The 19,224-nt window shown below is 34.2% G+C and overlaps 2 protein-coding genes across 2 annotated transcripts; one reads left to right on the top strand and one right to left on the bottom strand.

Annotated features, from left to right (window-relative positions):
- Positions 1-5,503: 5,503 nt before the first annotated feature.
- On the top strand, positions 5,504-9,534 carry LOC106430214 (alpha carbonic anhydrase 2-like). Its single transcript, XM_013870981.3, has 7 exons — positions 5,504-7,190; positions 7,294-7,511; positions 7,819-7,925; positions 8,203-8,305; positions 8,408-8,572; positions 8,708-8,761; positions 8,898-9,534. Exons 1-7 carry the CDS (start codon positions 7,100-7,102, stop codon positions 8,973-8,975), a joined length of 816 nt encoding a protein of 271 aa, XP_013726435.1. The 5' UTR covers positions 5,504-7,099; the 3' UTR covers positions 8,976-9,534.
- Positions 9,535-10,823: 1,289 nt separating this feature from the next.
- On the bottom strand, positions 10,824-11,788 carry LOC106430188 (mitochondrial import inner membrane translocase subunit TIM9). The gene is made up of 2 exons (XM_013870960.3): positions 11,594-11,788; positions 10,824-11,207 (listed from the first exon to the last, which is right to left on the bottom strand). Exons 1-2 carry the CDS (start codon positions 11,686-11,688, stop codon positions 11,021-11,023), a joined length of 282 nt encoding a protein of 93 aa, XP_013726414.1. The 5' UTR covers positions 11,689-11,788; the 3' UTR covers positions 10,824-11,020.
- Between the last annotated feature and the right edge of the window lie 7,436 nt (positions 11,789-19,224).

Here is a 19,224-nt window from a genome sequence, read left to right on the forward strand (position 1 = left end):
GGTCCGACTCCGAATAAATCTATTCCCGGTTTTTATTACCAACTTTAATGATTGTACCGGTACCGGTTATAATGGTACGAAATTTGAAGCATTCTCTCCTAACCCAAAATTTCAAACTGTAATGTAATCTATCCGGTGTTCAAAAAAAAAATAAAAAATAAATGTAATCTATCCAAAAATACATATACTGAAACTGATCCAAAATGAGGATTTACATGCTTTTACTACAAAAAAACCTGAATGTGATAATCAACACTGTTAAAACGGATTTTGATCAATAAGAATCAGCACCATAATTAAGTAAGTGCAATGTCCCGGTGTTGACACATCAGACTTAAATTAAGGGTACATATGATTTTGTATTGTTTAGTGATCATGTAGTGCATTATTGTGTAAAATGGTATGAAGGTTTAAGGTTACAGATGAAAGAAGATTGCAAGCTGATCATACAACCGGCTTTGAAGGTTTATCACCGAGAATGGAGACTGTTCTTGAATCCGTTTTTCTTCCATGCCAAAACGCCAAATACGGGATACAACTGAAATTGTAGATGATCCAGAGAGTATGTGGCTTTTGCAACTATTGTTGGGACACACAGATTTTTTCAGTCATCACGGATTTTCTTAGTCATCACTTATGGTAAGAGAACGCCTCATGTTCCAGATCCTATATTGCAGGTTAGTATGTTGTGCTCTTGTTTTAGATATGTTGTGACTCAAATGTCGATTCAGATCCATTGTGTTTCTTATTTGAGCTGTCATGATGAGTCTCTCTGGCTATAAAACCAAGTACTACTGTCTAATATCTATGCTGCAGCTGCTGGTGACTTCACTTATTGATGTTCTGGTGTATAAAGAGAGATCTGATGAGAAATCAGGTATCCACCGATTTTAAATGTATATGAGGCTTTAAATTGAAATAGCAAAAGTCCAGTAAATGCAAAACAAAGCTCTTAATCCACAAACATGCTTACGGCAACAAATTCTAAAGCTTTGTTTCATCCTATGCAGAGGTCAGGTGTCTCAAACAGAGAGAGAGAGTCTACTAAATAAGGTAGACACAAGCTATGTCAATTTTGTTCATCATACTCATTATTGCTTATTTGATCTTTAATTGATCATTAATCATGTAGATCTTTCCCACGTTTTTGCACATCCTACTCATTATTGTATCACTAGTAAAGTAAAAAACAGCTGAAACTAAACTACTTTTTCATTACTATGCATGCGTTAAAGAATGGTCAAACATGTGAAACTTGAATTCAATGTTTATGTCAGTCATTAGATCAAAAAACGAGTTTGTCTCTGTTTATGGTTTTTCTCTGAGAGTTGAAATTATTTTCATAAATCTCTGCAACAAGAATTTGAAGCATGAATTGAACAAAACGCGTATGATCGAGTACACAAACTGTTTTCAGTGGTTACAAGTTGAATTGCAGTGGGGAGTGTCTAAGCGGAAAGTCAAGGTTGTACACAGGCTGGTTGTACATAGTCCACAAACTGGCTTAGGCTGCATATTCATGGCAATTATTTGTTGGAATTGCATTTCTTGTGAATCAAGCTACTTGTTGGAATATTCTTCTAACTCAGCCTATCAACATGTTTGTGAAGCAGCTACATACTTTCCCATATTTTCTTTTTTGCCGTCACCTTGCAATAACTTCTCTCTGGTTGTGTGAGCTATAACAAGATCAGTGGATCGTAAGCTCATTTGTGGTGTCATGATTAATATTTTCAAATCAACACAACGCAAATTACCTAACAAGAACGCTCACGAAATTCTCTTCGACGGTGACGTAACGAGGTGCACGTTTCAATTGGGGGTGGGATAGTCTTGAACTGCGAGTGAAGAAAACTGCAGTTGGTCCTCCAAGACATGTGTCACCAAGGGGTTATTTTTGGATCCTAATCATCATGGACAAGGGTGAGTCTTCGTTTCCATGTCCTCCATGGTTTAACAAACTTCTTTCTCCCACATCCAAAACTATGCACGTTGTATTCTGTCCGACCATATCAGTACAAGTGACATGCTAATGTTGACCTCTCGGTTAAAAAGAGAGTTTTTGACGTCGTGCGTCTCATGAATTTTGAGTTCGTTGTTGTTATCCCTGCATATCGTTTTGCACAAATGGACGCTACGGTGGTTCGAGTTCACTTTCCCACATTTCAAGTGGCAAAACACGAGAATAGCAGTTTATGTGCCTTTCTTGTTGCTTTCATGTTGCTTTGTGATTTCTTTCATGATAATCTTGTTTACGGTTTAATGCCAAGCAACAACTCGCGCGCTCTTGGGATAGCTCCGGACTTCACAAGAGATAGTGTGCAGGCCATGAAGTTTGTAGTTCCTTATTAAGTCACTTAAAAGGCAAGGGCGATCCATTGAAGGTACGTAAGGAGATTCGAGGAAAATCTTTTTCTAGCCCGAGTGACCTGATGTAGCTGCCTAGTTCTTTTTAAAGAATGGCTTTGGTTGTCATCTTTTACTTATTGTTTTTGTATTATTCTTTTTACGTGATATACACGTTTTAGTCATTATCCCGACCTCATTAGGATATGTGAGAGGCGGTTTAGTTAAGTTTTTATATAGGATCGATCCACCCTACAGCTTTGAGGGTACGACTTTTACTGCATTAATCCAAAGAGCTTTTAACTCTTAATCCTTTTTGGGTTAGAACTTTGACAAGGGTGATCCTTGCCACAACAACTTCAACCAATCAAAAATAACCACTTTTTTATTCATTAATCTTTATATATAGTTTAACAAAAATAATAAATTAAATTTCTTTTTTTGTCGACTTCGTTTTATTTAAAAGCCCAATGGGCAAGAACAAGTTTACAATCAACAATTCATTCCCCCATCAATACAACACCGTAAATTCAAATAAGTCCGAAAGAAGCCCAAGACCAATATAATTTTATGTCTTCCTCTATTGGATGCCACTTCGTATCGGGTGCCACTTCAGATTGCCACGCGCCCGTCGAAAGAAGAGGCAAGCCACGATTCATTCAAAGCTTCTGCATGCAATGAACCTGATGCACGCGACTGAACGCGCCGCCGCGTGGAATGACGAACTGATGCTGGAGCTACACCAGCAAGACCACAACTTGCACTAGCTACACCGCCGGTTCGTTGATCGTCAGTCGTCACTTGAGAAAGCTTTCCAAGTTCCACCTCAACCGCGACTACCTGATCGGAGTTACCTAGTTTACCGTTTACGCCAACTCTTCTTGATCCCCTCCATAAACGACGAAGCAAATCCATTAAACCTTATCAACTCCCACGCGAAGATGCTCTCTTCAACGCCAAATCGGCTAACCTAAGGAAGAAAGACTGAACCTATTAAGGAGTGTAAAGGTGAACAGGAAAACAATGAAATCCATTCAGTCACCACCAACGGGATTAAAGTGAAAACCAAGTGGAAAGCCGGTGATTTCAATCCCAATCAAAGATAACTTGAAATCTTGAAGAACAGCTTCAATTGAACTTCAATTTCAAAAGATTAGATTTAAAATATTAGAGTTAGTTATGTTAATATATATTTATTGGTTTTAAAGTTTAGTGTTGTGATATATATAAGGTTTAAAGTATGACGTTTAGGATTTAAAATAATATTTGAGACAAAAAATTTAAAAGATAAAATTTGCAAAGTGTATGTTTAAAATTTAGTGTTTAACTTTGAAAATACTAGATTTAGTGTTTAGATTTATGATGTGGGGTAAAAAAATGTATGTATAGAGTTTAGGGTTTGGAGTATGGTGTTAGAGATTTAGATTTAAAATTTGAGATTAAATCTTTAAAATGATTAAATTTTGAGATTAGTGTTTTAACGTTAATATTTAAAGCTTAGGGTATAAAAGCATGTTAGAGTATATAGGGTTTCGTATAGTTACGAAAAAGTTTTGTAGCAAAATCGTGGCTATTTTAAAATAGTCATGAAAAATTTCATGACAAAAAAATATTTTGTGGCTTAGACTAAGGCGTACCAATTTTTTGTTTTTGTAGATTAACCACAATGTTAGCTATATTTATTAGAATAGTTGTGGCAAAATTGTGGCTAATTTTTTCTATTTTATAGCAATTTTATGGCTTTTGCCACAATTTACTAAGAATATCCACATTTTTTATTTAGTAGCTTTTGTATCTGTTTTGTGGCTATAGCCAAGGTTTTTTTAGTATGTGAACATAGATTCCCAAATTATGAAGAAATGTTTTATTAAAGTTTTTAGAAAATGTTTATAGTCTTCAAAATTTTAAATTCTACACGTCGATATTAATATTCTGGAAGATTATTTGGATCTATGCTGTCTCGTACAACTTTTTTTTTGGTTATGCGATCAAAGCTGTTCGTTAAGGTCAGGAAGATTATGGAGACTTTTGTATTTGAATTATTTTATACATTTCTATGATATTCTTTGGCGTACAAACAACCAAACGAACAACTTTCTTTTTTATGCGATCAAAGCTGTTCGTTAAGGTCAGAAAGATTATGGAGACTTTTGTATTTATTATTTTATACATTTCTTTGATATTCTTTGGCGTACAAACAACCACACCAAAACATAGTGAAACATGCAGTCTAATATAAATTTGCTACAAACGCGTAATGATTTGTCAGTGATATTATGTATAATATTGTATTATAAAAACAAATTTAAGTGTTGGCACGAATAAATTAAAGAGAATTGAGTTGTACACAATCATTGAGTTATGAACTGATTTAAGTTTTGTCTGTCTAAAAAACGAATCAATAATTAAAACATAATTTATGTCATGATTTAGGTCTAAATCTGGTAATATGCTGGCATGTATGTAAGCGATAACATAAAAACAATTGATATGAAAACTGAAAGCCGCTTTGGTGTTTTACTCCAACAGTACTTTGTAAATGTACTAGAAAATGTGCCTTCTACACAATATTAGAAAGTGTGCCTTGTTACTCAATACTAGAAAATGCGCCTTGTTTATTCAAAGTTCCAACCAATGAATAATACTAATTGTTTTTCAATTCAAAAGCAAAAAAAAAACTATGAACAATTGAATTAGATTATGTACATAACATCCATTGACACATTCAGAAACATGATTGCTTAACTTAAACTACCAAAAATAACAATGACTAGCATCTAAAAACAACAAAGACGTTACCCAAATTTTTTCCTTATAAAAAAAATTCACTAAGAGTATCTCCAAAAAACACTTTATAACTTCAAATATGAAGATTTTTCTCTCAAAAAAAAACTTGAAAACTTCAGTGTGGGACTTTATATTTGAAGTTTCACTACTCAAAATTACAAATTTGAAGTTTCATATTTTTGTTTGCATTTTGTTCCATACAATTACACATCACACTTATGATTCAAAAATATTTTCTCATTTATCATTTTAATCCTCAAAATTTTTATATCTCAAAAATATTTCAATTTTTTTTATAAATTAAATTTTTACGCATAAAATTAAATACAATTTTAAAATAATATTTAAAATATATAAAACTAGATTTAGACAATAACAATATACAAAAGAAACTTAACAAAAAAAAGCTTTTAAAAATTACATGAAGACATAACTATTACACAAATTTGAATATTTCAACAATACTAATAGTCAGGTAAATTTGATCTGGAACCTCCAAAATCTCCAAAATATTGTCCAAACAAATTTTGTGTAACCGAAGATGGTTGTTGTTGTTGTTTTTGATGTATTTTTCGTACGATTCTTTCTTGTTCAGATCAAATATATTCAAGAGTATTAATGTCATCGATAGAAGTTAAGTCTTTTAGAAATATTTTATTCTTCTCTTTTACTTTCTTTTCCATATCTTATGTATTTACAAGTATTAATATCATCCGTTTTCAACAATTTTTAGCTCGTAGTCTATAAATTAAAAATAAAGAGAGTCATTTTACTTCAAAATGCACTAGATGATCATATATGCATTACGGAAATAATTTTGTAGAATATTAGGGTATTTTGCTTAAATTTTAATATTTATCATGTTATTTCTATTTAAATTTTTGCATTTTAATATAATATTTTATTAATTAATATTGTTGTAATATTTTTATATATGTGCTAGTAAACTTTTTTATGAATTTTAATTAATTAAGACAAATATAAGAACCATAGTATAAAATACAAATAGTTTTGAAGTTAAGTTTAAAGTTTTGCTTCTGAAGAACAATACATTTAAATTTCAAATATAAAATCTTAAAAACTTCAAAATAGAATGTTTTTTTGGAGATACTCTGACTTAATAAAATTTTGTACCATACACCGTCGCTCACTTTGCATGGGCCTGGGGAGAGGTGGTAGGGATGGGCATGGAGCAAATATTAGCAACATTTTTATTATTTTTAATTTATTTTGTATATTACTGATATCTATTTGTTAATTTGTTTTGCTTCGGAAAAATATAGATATCAAGATAACTAAATATTTTATTTTATTTTCTTGATTTTGTGAACAGAATTTGTTAAAATCTTGTTAGAATAATAGTTATATAAACTTATACATTTAATATTCTAAATTTAATCAAGATATACATGTATTTATATATCCACTGGATTATAGTGGATCTTTTTCCTAAACTTTTAGTATTTTTTATTTATTTCGTTTTTAACGGATTTTCATTTTTAATTTTGCTTTATTTCAAAAGTTTATAGATATCAAGATTTTTACGATCGAATTAAAACGAATAATGAATCGAATAAAATTTAACAGATAAAGTGCAAGGGATACATTAACTTGATATGTTCGTAAAATAAAAAAAAAATCATATTAACAAATTGGATAATGACAAAAAGAAAAAGTGATAAAAACCTATATAAAAGGTGATGTCTAGCTGGACAGATAAAAATACTGTGAAAGGTCCAAAGTTGTCGTCACGATTGGAACAAAAAATCATTTAAAACTAAAGAGGAAAAAACTTGACGACCAACGTGCCGTTTGACATGCACGACTAATCATTAAAATCCCAATGCACGTATTATCTCACCCACTATATATTCTGGAAGATTATTTGGATCTCTGCTCACACAACTAATCCAACTCATATCTCTCTCGGACATCTATCTCCCCTCTCTCTCTTTGAAAAACAAAGATGGATAAATCATCAATCCAATGCTTCTTATTCATACTTCTCACCATCATCGTCACCATGATTTCATGCTCGAATGCACAAAGAGAAGTTGGTAAGCTATATACATTTGATCCTGGTTCATTGAACTCCTTGCAAGTTTATTTTTTCTATTTTGAAAATTTTTAACTACGTTTGATTGGTTGATATGTATGTAGAGGATGAAAGTGAATTTAGCTACGTGCGGAATCAAGAGAACGGACCAGAGAAATGGGGGAAACTGAAACCGGAATGGAAAATGTGCGGAAAAGGAAAGATGCAATCTCCAATTGATCTTATGCACAAAAGAGTTAGAATTGTTTCACATCTTGGAAGGCTTACTAGAAACTACAAACCTTCCAATGCCACTCTCAGAAATAGAGGCCATGACATGATGGTATTATTTACACATTTATAGATCACTCATTTTTTGTAGAACCTAAATACAAATATTGTCTAGATCTCGGACTACCCCCAAAGATATGTTGAAAGTCATGTATGTTTGCTATTTAAAACGTCTACAGTGGAACCACATCAATTTTCGTAGATGGTGGAACTTGATCCCTATCATGGACTGGGTCCATATGACGAGTCAACTACAGTCTTGTTTTACCAAAAAAAGAAAAAAAAAACTGCAGTCTTGGTTCTTCATTTTTAAATTTCAGAATTTATATATATATACTCTCCTATTTGTTTTGTGACAGGTGAGATTTGAAGAAGGGTCAAGTAGTATTAGGATCAATAATGTTGAATATCAACTCCATCAGCTTCATTGGCATTCTCCCTCTGAGCATACGATCAATGGGAGAAGGTATGCAACATTCTAAAGCACATATATAATTAGTCCATAGAGGGGAAAATAATATTTTGAAACACATTTACGAATTTCTTTAATTTATAAATCGCACATATATGAAGATTCATAGAAAATTTATTTTGTTTCAACTTTTATACTTTGATTTAAGCTAGAATTAGATGTGTGGCGACGTTTATAGCTAGAAGACAAAAGGTATACAAAGGACATTTGAAGACTTTTTAAAATAGTTCTTTTGTGCAATTTTTAAATTGTTTTATCTTAAATATGGTAGGTTTGCTCTGGAACTGCATATGGTTCACGAAAGCTTAAACGGAAGCTTGGCTGTAGTCACAGTACTTTACAAAATCGGAAGGCCAGACTCTTTTCTCAACTTGGTATAAATGGATCTTCCATAACTGTGACTAATTAAACATTTGAGTTTCTAAATAACAATTATTACAACCAATTTTCTTTACTGTGTTTTTTTTTCTGGTTAGTTGGAAAATAAATTGTCGGCGATGACAGACCCCAATGAGGAAAAAAATATAGGAATGATTGATCCCAGGGGAATTAAGTTTGGGAGCAGAAAATATTATAGATATATTGGATCACTTACCATTCCTCCTTGTACCCAAAATGTTATTTGGACCGTCGTTAAAGAGGTATAATTACAATACCATATATTAACTCTTGTTTTCCAAGTTATTTTTACTTATGTTTTATCATGTATTTTCCCCTTAGTTCATGACCATTTACATCATATTGACTCTTTTATATATATTTGTGTGATTTTTTAGGTAAAGACTGTGGCAAGAAACCAAGTGAAACTACTCCGAGTGGCTGTTCACGATGTAAGTTTTATTTAAATAAATGTACTTTTATGAGAATTAAGTACTACAACATGAGTTTTACAACCGTTTTATTTTAGAAACGGCATAAACGAGTTTTACAAATGTTTACTAATATGTGTTCGCAAAATAATTGCAGCATTCAAATACAAATGCAAGGCCGGTTCAACCTACAAATATGCGCGTGGTCAAATTCAACAGACCAAAATCTTGCTGAAGCAGATACAAATATGAAAGATGTTTTTATAAATTTGTTTTACAATAAACAGTGCAATATTGTCATATTATACTAAATAAAGGATGTGTTTCATGAATATATTTGGTGTCCCATCTCCTTCCATTATTATCACGACCTTCAACCTTTCAAGTTTTAAATGAACTCTTACCAAAACAAAACAAAACAAAAAGATTTAAATGACCATTCTCAAAGAATGTGTAGTTCATTGATCTGGATTAATACTGACAATACTGACACATTCCCTTTGTAGCTACGGCAAAACATATGTAGGAAAGTTACGGAACAGTCACGTTAATTAACGATAGGCTATATATATTGTTATAGTAAATACATAATTGTGAATGTCTATAAGAAATTAGCTATGGATTAGCGGCTGAAATACCGTCGTAATTAATTTGCATCCAAATACCATAATCAGTTTGTTACAAATTCGTTATACTAACCAGTTGTATTATAGTTCCAGAGGTTAGTCTAGACTTAGAATTCAGCGAATTAGCCGGTAGAATATATCGAAGAAAAAAAGATAAGCAAAAAAATGTAAAGACTAGAAAATTTAAAAAGTTAATTTGTGAAATGACAATAGATAAGAAACGTTTAAGGTAAATGTCAAACCTAAAAGTTGTTAGTAGAACACAACAACATCAAAAATATCAGTGATAGCAGGTTTTTACTATGCCTCCAAATATATATATATTTTTTCGTTTGATGTCTTTGGCGATGTTTGTAGTGGACTAAATTAAATTGTCAAGTTTCAGACTAAATTAATATAAGAAATGTATGATGGTAAACATATATTTGTTTTATCACTTGCCCCTAGACTTAAAAATGTATATTGACATTTTTCTAATAAAATATAGTTTCAGATGTTTCCTTGTAAAACATGTCAAAGTTATTCACTTTATTGTTTTCAATTTTTGGATTTATTGATTCTTTCACTTAAACTAACATATATTCTTTTTTCTATAATGACATTCTCAATTTTAGAAAAGAGAAGGATTTAAGGACTATACTAGATACAAATGTTACAAAACATATACTTAATTTTGTTATGAAAGTATATACTTTATACCATTACCTACTTAATTATAGTTTTAACCTTGTATTTGCACCCTAACTCAATTTGTGGACTCTCCCCACTGTAATTTAACTTGTAACCACTGAAAGGGAATGAGTACTAACTGCTCAGTTACGGCCATGTGAGAAAGGGACCACGCAGCCAATGACCACAATATAGCGTACGTGGAGAGGCAACAGTCATGCGGCTAGATGGAGTGCATGATGCATTTGAACTAATTGTATTTTGAAGAAACTCAAAGGTCTCGTATGATATCCAAACAACCAAACAAAATGAATCATACCAAATAAGTAATGAATTCTGGTAACATTGATGAGTTTAAGATAATATTCAACTTTGGATATTTTAAAATATAAAATATGTAAAACTGAAACCAATCAACAACTAATAAACTAAAATTTAATGACTATACGGATCCAAAAATCTCTGGATACTAAATCGTACCAAACGCATAAGAACAACACTAAACCTGAAGCTAAACAACAAGACTACTAGAATAAGTTAAAGGATACTAAGGATATGGAGACCAAGACGAGTGCAGGAAGCAGATGCCCAACCCCAAGAAGATAGCGTAGACAGTCAAGAACCCGCCATGACCAGCAGCATTAGGAATGACCCCACAGGAAGAAGCGCAAACAGAGACAGTAAGAAAGAGGAAGAAAAATGTATATCCAAACCCAATATATCCCGTCGATCTTGAAAACACAGTACATACAAAAAGCCAACATAATATAATGGTCTGGTCCCTAGAATACCGATATGAAATGATTATTCATCGACCCTTTTGAAATGATTAATATTCGAAATCAGATACAAAATAACTTCAAAATACACGAGTATCATTCTCAAAGAACAGTATTGAGTAGTTGTCTAAACCACTAAAAACCGGTTTATTCCGTGTTCCAACACATAAACCGGACCAAAAACCAAACCAACACAAGTAGACACTTCAGTCTTGAGTTGGTGCGTTCTGATTGAGCTCAGAAAACCGCTGACCAACACGCATCGTGTGCTTGAGGAACTTCTCAGCGCACCGCATAACACAAGTCTCCTCTTGTTTCTGAAGAGTCTTGCGCGTAAATGAATCCACACAGTCCACGAAACACCTCTCCACCAGCGAATTGTACATCCTCAAGCTGAAAGTTTAGCAACCAAAGTTACGGTCTAGAAAACAAAAAAAAAACAATCAAAACGGATCGATCTAGCCAATGCATATAGATTGTTGTTCCATTAACGTCCAGAAGCAGCGTTTGATTAGCTGAACTGGTTTTAAGGAGATCTTTTTATTATCAGCTTCAAGTTTCAGACAACAAGCTACACGTTTCAAAGCTGGTTGCGAAATAAGAATCATGTGAAGCTTTCAAAGTTTCAGACAGCAAAAAGACAAAAATGGAACGGAACAAATCTCAGCTTCCAGAACCAAGACTATATAGATCAATACGGAACGAGTTTCTATCTATCGGTTGAATCTGTAATTCAAGAAAGAAAAAAAAAACACAAATAAGAGATGCAGAAGACGAACCTATCACGTAGCTGAAGCTGATCGATCATGGAGGCCATTTTCGCTTTGTCTTCTTCAGCAAGACCATCGAGTCCAGCCATCATGCTCGCGTCCATTTTTCTTAACCCTTTTTCTCTTTCTTGGTCTTAGATCAGCAGTTCCTCGTCGCCTCCTTATTCTTTTTTTCTTCTTCTTCGTAAACCCTAGTGATCTTCTTTCACTGGGCCTGATGGGCTTTATTTCTGACGAACGGAAAACTTTTGATAAATAATGGGCCTAACTTGTATAAGTTTGGTTTTAATCAAGATGAAAGAAACCAAGCCCATCAGACCCAATAAAAGACGATCTACTATGGTTTGACAAGTATTTTTGGAATCTAATAGCAAACTAGGGGCGGGCAAAAAACTCAAACCGCGAACCGGTCCAAACCGAACCAAACCAAATCGTGCTTTTTACATAACCCAATTAGTTCATGTTTTACTCAACCCGAATGGTTTGGTTTGGTTTGGGTTCAAACCGAACCAAACCAATAATCTAATATATTTTTATCTATAAATATATATATATATATATATATATTAACATATTGTAAATTTTAGTTAAAGTTTTGTTTTCCATTTTTTCTTAACTTCCATATATTTAAAAAAAATCCAAATATGATTCAAATAATCCTAATACCTAAAGATTGTACTGAAAACAAAACCTAAAAACTATAAGCGTCTAAATCGTAGCCATGTCGTTTCATTCATCTTCTCCAATTTTCATTCTCTAAATTATGTAACAAAGTTATTATAGGATCAATAAAAACAAAAAGGCAGATGCAAATAGTCTTTTAGTTAATAGGTTTTGGAATGCTTACAAGTCTTTGTTACGCTAATTAGATTACAAACAGTCCGCTCTTTGCTTATTATGTATTTCTTCCTTTGACGTGGTTAAGATTTTTGTCATCGAGCTTTAAATTGTTTTTTTTTTATAGATTTTTAAAGAAAACCAAACTAAATCTAAACCAAACCGAACTAAACCGAACCGAACTAAACCGAACCGAACTAAACCGAACTAAACTAAACCGATATGCCCACCCCTATAGCAAACCATGTTTATCGGGGAATAATAACAAAGTATTGGAATTTGCAAGTATATGTTGTAATTAGAGAGTTTAGAGACTGAATATTTCTATGTTATTATTAATGAACAATGGAGGTTCCTTTATATAAGGATTACAAGATAAAGAGGAAAGGGTACATATCCTAATCCAATAGGAAATAGGAAAACTTCTAAAACATAATAATGGAATGATCTAAGCTTTGTGGCCGTCTTTCTCTCTCCTGAAATCGGCTCTTTCTCTCCTCTCTCTAGGCTTCGGCCGTCCCTCCATCTCCTAGGTATTGGGCCGGTCTTGGACCGGGCCTGGTTAATGGCAATCCACTCCATGATTTATAACACTCCCCCTTGGATGCCATAACCATACATGATTCGTAGTACGCTTCATGTTGCCTCATTAAAACCTTATCAGGAAAACCCAGAGGGACAAAACCATGATGAAGGAAAAAGAGTACAACACGCACTACTCCCCCTGATGTGAACCTCACTGTAGGTTCTACATTCTACGCATCTTGGTGCGTGATATTTCCTGTATGTATAGGATGGGAGTAATCGGCCAGTTTCATTACTGAACCGTAATTAGACCATTTCGACTTCTTAGGTCGTTTCTCATGTCTTTTGACATCGAGCATCCCGGTAAAGCATATGTGCTAAGCAATGTGAATCACATTGTCCTCGGAGATCACTATTGGGTCTTTGCAAATCGTGTTTGCGTATGTCCATAGTCTAGACGTGATCGTCTACTATCAACTGCTCTTTACTTTGGCGATTTATGGTTACCATCGACCATGTATCAATCTGGCCGAATTATGACCGGGTCATAGACCTCGTCTATAAGTGTCCACTACTTGCCTTGTGGAGTTTATACGGCAGCAGACCGTTCTCCTATGTCAGATCCTTACTTAGGGGATCTGATGTCGGATTGCAACCTGATGGTTGATCTTTTATTTCTACTAGTCCGTGATCAAGGGATAAAGACCGGATGCCTTTTAACCGATGGGCCGGACGTTTTTAGTCGGAGTGTTGGACGCCTTTAGCCAGAGGGTCGGACGCCTTTAGCCGGGCACCCATATAGATTTATTCTATGCCTCTTTTAGGTTTAGTATAATCACAAGCAATTTCAAATATATGGACTGTATTGGATTGTCTTTTATATAACTCCAAGATCATGCGTGATCACTGTATTTTACATACTATAAGCAGTTGCTTTTCAGTCCATGAATCAGCTTAGGAACGAAGCTGTTCTTTCATCTTATCCAGTGATCCATATGCTGCTTACTACATCATTTGTATATAATTTCTTTCTTATGACCAGACCATTTTTAATTTCCAAAATTTTGTAGCAGCAACCACCACATAGGAGTTTATCTCCTTATAATTTGTTCCTTTGATCTCTGTAAGTACCTTGTGTAACAAGCTATAATCTAATGTTGTTATTAGGAAGACATGAACACTCTAGACCTCGTGATTATGTGTCTTCTCTCACGGTTTCATTACCTCACAAGATCAATCTATTTCACTGGTTGATTAGATGGCGTTTCTGTATATGTATATGGCCAATACGCCCATCTCTCTTTTAGATACTTTGAACCTCCATGTTTTATCTTTCAATATAATCTTTTATGATCTTTATGATTGTATGAGTACTCATTCTCGGGTTCATGATCCTCGCTTATCTCTTTATGTTCAAGTACTATAACTTTATGTATCTTTATACAAATGTGTATGTGTGTGTCGACACTTTCATGTGGTTCCATTATGTTCCAGACATGATCTATAGATTTGAGATCTTATTATCCAGAACCTTTATTACCTAGTAGCTTGGCGTCCCAAGACTACCTGGTTTGGTACCTTAGATGTGTAGCTGTGCAGCCTTATCTCAATGTCTGGTATGGTTTCCCTTATAATCTCGGATCTATATTCTATGCACCATTCTTTTCTATCCGAGATTCCTTTATCTTATGGAACACTTGGTCTATCTTGTATAGACTCTATAGCAACTTGATTACGTCTCTTTTAGGACATTCATTTGGTGCTAAGCTGGTTAGTCATTTCTCATGTCAGTGTCTGGCATGAGATTAGCTTCTCAATTAGCTAGCTTTATATAATCTTTCTTTGGACGTCTTAAATTATAATCTCTAGTCCGAGGATCTTTGCCAAGACAATGATGGTTTAAAACCATTCTTATCATTCTTTATCCAGCTTATAATCTTTCTCCTTTATTGTTTGGATAGACGGATGCAATCCGTGTACTTGGCCACAATATGATCACCCATGTTTGGCTGAAGTTTTCTTTATAAATCGTGGGAGAAAGTAATACTCCTATTCAACATATATTCCCAATCCTCTTCTGAGGTTCCATCTTTAGACGGCACATATATGTATGTGGTGGTTTATTCAAAATCTCTTAAGATGGTGTATGTCTGGTTTTATGACCCGTATATAATCTGAGATGGGAATATCTATGCTCACTTTATATGGTCTGATGCATATGATCATATTATCATTCTATACATGTAAAATCATAATGTTCCAAGCTTACAGACTTTAGAATCTTAGTCTTATAGATAATGGCTTACTTGGCCGAAGTTTTTATAGGAAATGGCCTCTCTGGCCGGTTATGGCCCTTGCGGCCGACCTGTTCATAACATGGTCTTCTTTGGCTGAGTAATGGCCTTATGGTTTGGCCGTTATAGTAGTACACGAACTTGTAGTATTGATCATGGGTTTATCCTCTCTCCCCCTCATGACCATACTATAAGGTCGTGGTGCTTGGGACAATTAAGTCTAATGAGTTTTCCTTTGTGTACATGTTTCACAACATGAGATCTTTTACGGGATAACTCTGTGCCTTTTCAATCTTTGCATCGAGTTTAGACTTTAGGATGGCTAATCCTATCATGCCATATAGTGTAAAATTTCGTGGTGTATCTCAATATGGTCACCACGGTTCTTGCCTCTCATCATACTGATCTTATAGCATTGTTTAAATCAGTAGAGATCATTAGGTATAGTCTCGACCACTTTCTTATAAGGTCTTAGGCGATTTTTCTTTCAAAATCTAAAGGAACTTGTTTCCTTTTGTTTGCCCATTGTTTCTATTTAGAAACCATATTATCATAACTCAATGGGTCACATATTATTGGGTGTATCTAATGTCCTTTAGATAATGCCTTAGCCATAGTTTCTTTACTAGGCTCACTATACTACTTTCACGATTTCTTACTTGGATATTATGCCCTTTAGGCAATTCTTTATCAGTAAAAACATTCATATGTTCAAGTAAGATCAGGCAAGATATAATGAAATCAAAGCAAACTCTTTTATATATATATATATAAAAATCGTGAATCATCAAGTAGGTCAAAAGCAAATCACAAAATCATAGACTTAAAATAAAATTATCATGTCGAGATCTTTCTTTAGTCAATGTATAAGCCGGCCTCACAATCTATATTACTCCACACGGCTTTCTTGGATTCATCCTGATCCAATGCCTCAGGATATCTCATCTCACTGTTTTGTTGCTCAATGCATCTTTTCTGAAGTTTCTCAAATTTGTCAATGGTATTTTTAACTTTCTGCTTTCTTTGCTCAGTTGCCAATAGGTATGACAATAGGTCATTATAGGTTGTGAAAACCTTAGCTGTATATGATAGCAACCGATCCTTTGGATGGAATGTGGAATATGTTTTATACAGTAGATCATTATCTGTAACCACTTCATGAAATAATTCAAGACTATGGGCGATTTTCATTAGAGCAGAATCATATTCTTCAACGGATTTAAAATCCTGGAACCTGAGTATCTTCCAATCATTCATGGCTTTTCGCCATAATTCCATTAAGTATATGGATTTTAGTTTTATCCAAAGATCATAAGGATCCTCAATATCTTCATACTTATTTCTTAGTTCCTCAGTGAGATGATAGCGCATAATTGTTATGGCTCTATGCTTTTCACTTTCAATTTCATCATTTATTTCAATGATACATTTCCCGAGTCCTATAGACTTCAGGGCAATTTAAGTGTTCATTTCTCATTCTGGATAATTATCTCCAGAGATATCTAGGGCAGCATAATCCTAAGGCTCAAATCTCGACATCTGAAATCATCAATAAATTCATGATTTAGAATTCTTGCAACCAATCAGTGCATATGATTTCATAAGTCTTATCTATAATACTTTAGGCTACACAGCTTTGCAATATGATGCTTATGCCATATGGTTTTGCATTGTGATGTTTGTACCTCACGACTATTATGTGATACAACGATCTTAAGGATCGGATCATAATGCAATCCGGTTTATATAACCATCCGGATACTAGACCACACGGTCACTTTGATATTCACTAAGCCACAGGTCTTTTAATCAATCAAGGGCATAAGGCCGCAAGTGTGAGCAATGCATTAGGCCACACGGCCATATACAAAACAGGATCTAGATTCAATTCTATTTCTTAGTTGTATATCTATTAAGTTTTAGAATTAAACGATCTAGCAACCTAACTCTCATTCAATATGTAAATTCTTTAAATCAATCTTTCAATCTTTAAGTAATGAGAGATTTAAGGTTTCAAGGCCTTTAGGAATATCAATCAAGATTAAGGGTTTCAAGGCCTTAAGGATTTTGAATCTTGAGATTAGATCTATTAATCAATCTATCAATCCTAACATCTCAGATCATCAATCATCAAACAAAGACATTTTAAAACCGAATTTAAACTTTTTAGGGTTTCGGTTTGAGCGATTTAGATTCGAATTTAAACAATCCTATCAATAGCTCTAGGTGATCAAACAATCAAAGTTCAAATCAAACAATTTAAAACTGATTTTCCAAAATTAGGGTTTTAGGGGATTTCGAAAAACTTTGATCTTTGATCAAGGGGATTTGATTTGAGATTCAAAATCATTAAGACTTTGATTTTAATTGATCAATGGATCAATCTCGAATTATGGTTTAGGAGATCGGACTTATTCGAGCTCCGATTTACTCTTTTGGGTTTGATCTATTTTTCCTATGGCTTTCATCTTTAGAGTTCTGATTTTAGGGTTTCAATCTTTACAAAACAACCATGTTAATTCATGTTCTCAGAATTAGGATTACCTTTGTTTTGCAGATTGTAGAACCCGGACCACCAAGAGAACCTCGAACGGACACGAGATGGGACGAGCTGGAACGGTCGCGTGCTGAGGCGAGACGCGTCTGATCGGGATCAGATAGTTTGGCGTCTAGTCGCGGATGTGCGCCGAGGACGTCGGACGCGTCTTCTTCTTGAGTTCGCGAGCGGGTTGATTGGGAACTCAAGCTGGCTGTGATGTGAACTGGAAACTGAGGTCGTCTAGGATCAGGAACACCTTAGGGCTGGAGCTGATCGGGTGTTTGTAAGCCGGAACGCAAGCAAGAACAATTTGGGGTTTTTCCGGAATTAGGGTTTCCAAAAGACCAAGACGGCGCCGAGTATTGTTTCTGCGAGTGTGGGCGCGTCTGAGATCGGATCGATGAACGGTTTTCGCTGATGGATTTTTCTCGTCAAGAGCTTCAATTTGATATGTGGTTCGTCGTCTGGTTCCTCAGGGTTTGAGAGATAGATCGATCTTAAGTTGCGTCTGGATTAGGGTTTATGTGTGACGGATTTTAGGTTAGGTTTTGTCTCAGGGTTTTGGAGTCTCTCGTGCTGATAACGTGTTGTAATTAGAGAGTTTAGAGACTGAATATTTCTATGTTATTATTAATGAACAATGGGGGTTCCTTTATATAAGGATTACAAGATAAAGAGAAAAGAAAAGTGTACATATCCTAATCCAACAGAAATAGGAAAACTTCTAAAACATAATAATGGAAAGATTACATCTACTAAGAAAAGGAAAGAGTTTCTTTTTCTCTAAGCTTTGTGGCCGTCTTTCTCTCTCCTGTAATCGGCTCTCTCTCTCCTCTCTCTAAGCTTCGGCCGTCCCTCCATCTTCTAGGTATTGGGCCGGTCTTGGACCGGGCCTGGTTAATGGCAATCTACTTCATGATTTATAACAGTATAGTCTTTTTAAAATGATCTACAACATATTTAATTTTTTTCCAAAAATACCATTTCCCTTCACTAATTTATTCCATAATCTTAGAACATCCACATTGTTTTTTGTTTTTGAAGATACGTCTATCACCAATTATTAATATTTAAGTAGAAAAGTTTTCAAAAATGAACTTGAGAGGAACATATTAAAATCTAATTTAGACTTATATATGTCGAAGAACTCTTAATAATGATGGTGTTAGATCAAAGTTAACTATTGCAAGTGTAACATTTAATACGTAACAACACTTCAGTCATAAATTAGTAATAGTTGTCCCTACATGAGCAATCATTCATAATCTTAACGGTTATATTTGTAACACCGTGTTTTTTAAGTTGAGAACCAACTTTCTTTTGGTGGGATCCATTTGACCCCTTTCGGATTGTTATACAACTATCTTAGTTTTGATGGGTCTAACAGATTTGGTATTCTTCTCTTTGCCATGGTTGCGGAAATAAGAGGAAATGGCCTTTGGTAG

Source organism: Brassica napus, chromosome C9 (genome assembly GCF_020379485.1).
Source record: "Brassica napus cultivar Da-Ae chromosome C9, Da-Ae, whole genome shotgun sequence".
Classification (NCBI taxonomy): Eukaryota; Viridiplantae; Streptophyta; class Magnoliopsida; order Brassicales; family Brassicaceae; genus Brassica; species Brassica napus.

Coding starts and splice junctions, on each gene's coding strand:
- LOC106430188 (XM_013870960.3), bottom strand. CDS start 11,688: ATGGACGCGAGCATGATGGCTGGACTCGATGGTCTTGCTGAAGAAGAC. Junction 11,208..11,593: donor CAGCTTCAGCTACGTGATAG/GTTCGTCTTCTG, acceptor CTAAACTTTCAG/CTTGAGGATGTACAATTCGC.
- LOC106430214 (XM_013870981.3), top strand. CDS start 7,100: ATGGATAAATCATCAATCCAATGCTTCTTATTCATACTTCTCACCATC. Junction 8,306..8,407: donor CAGACTCTTTTCTCAACTTG/GTATAAATGGAT, acceptor TTTTCTGGTTAG/TTGGAAAATAAATTGTCGGC. Junction 8,573..8,707: donor TTTGGACCGTCGTTAAAGAG/GTATAATTACAA, acceptor GTGATTTTTTAG/GTAAAGACTGTGGCAAGAAA.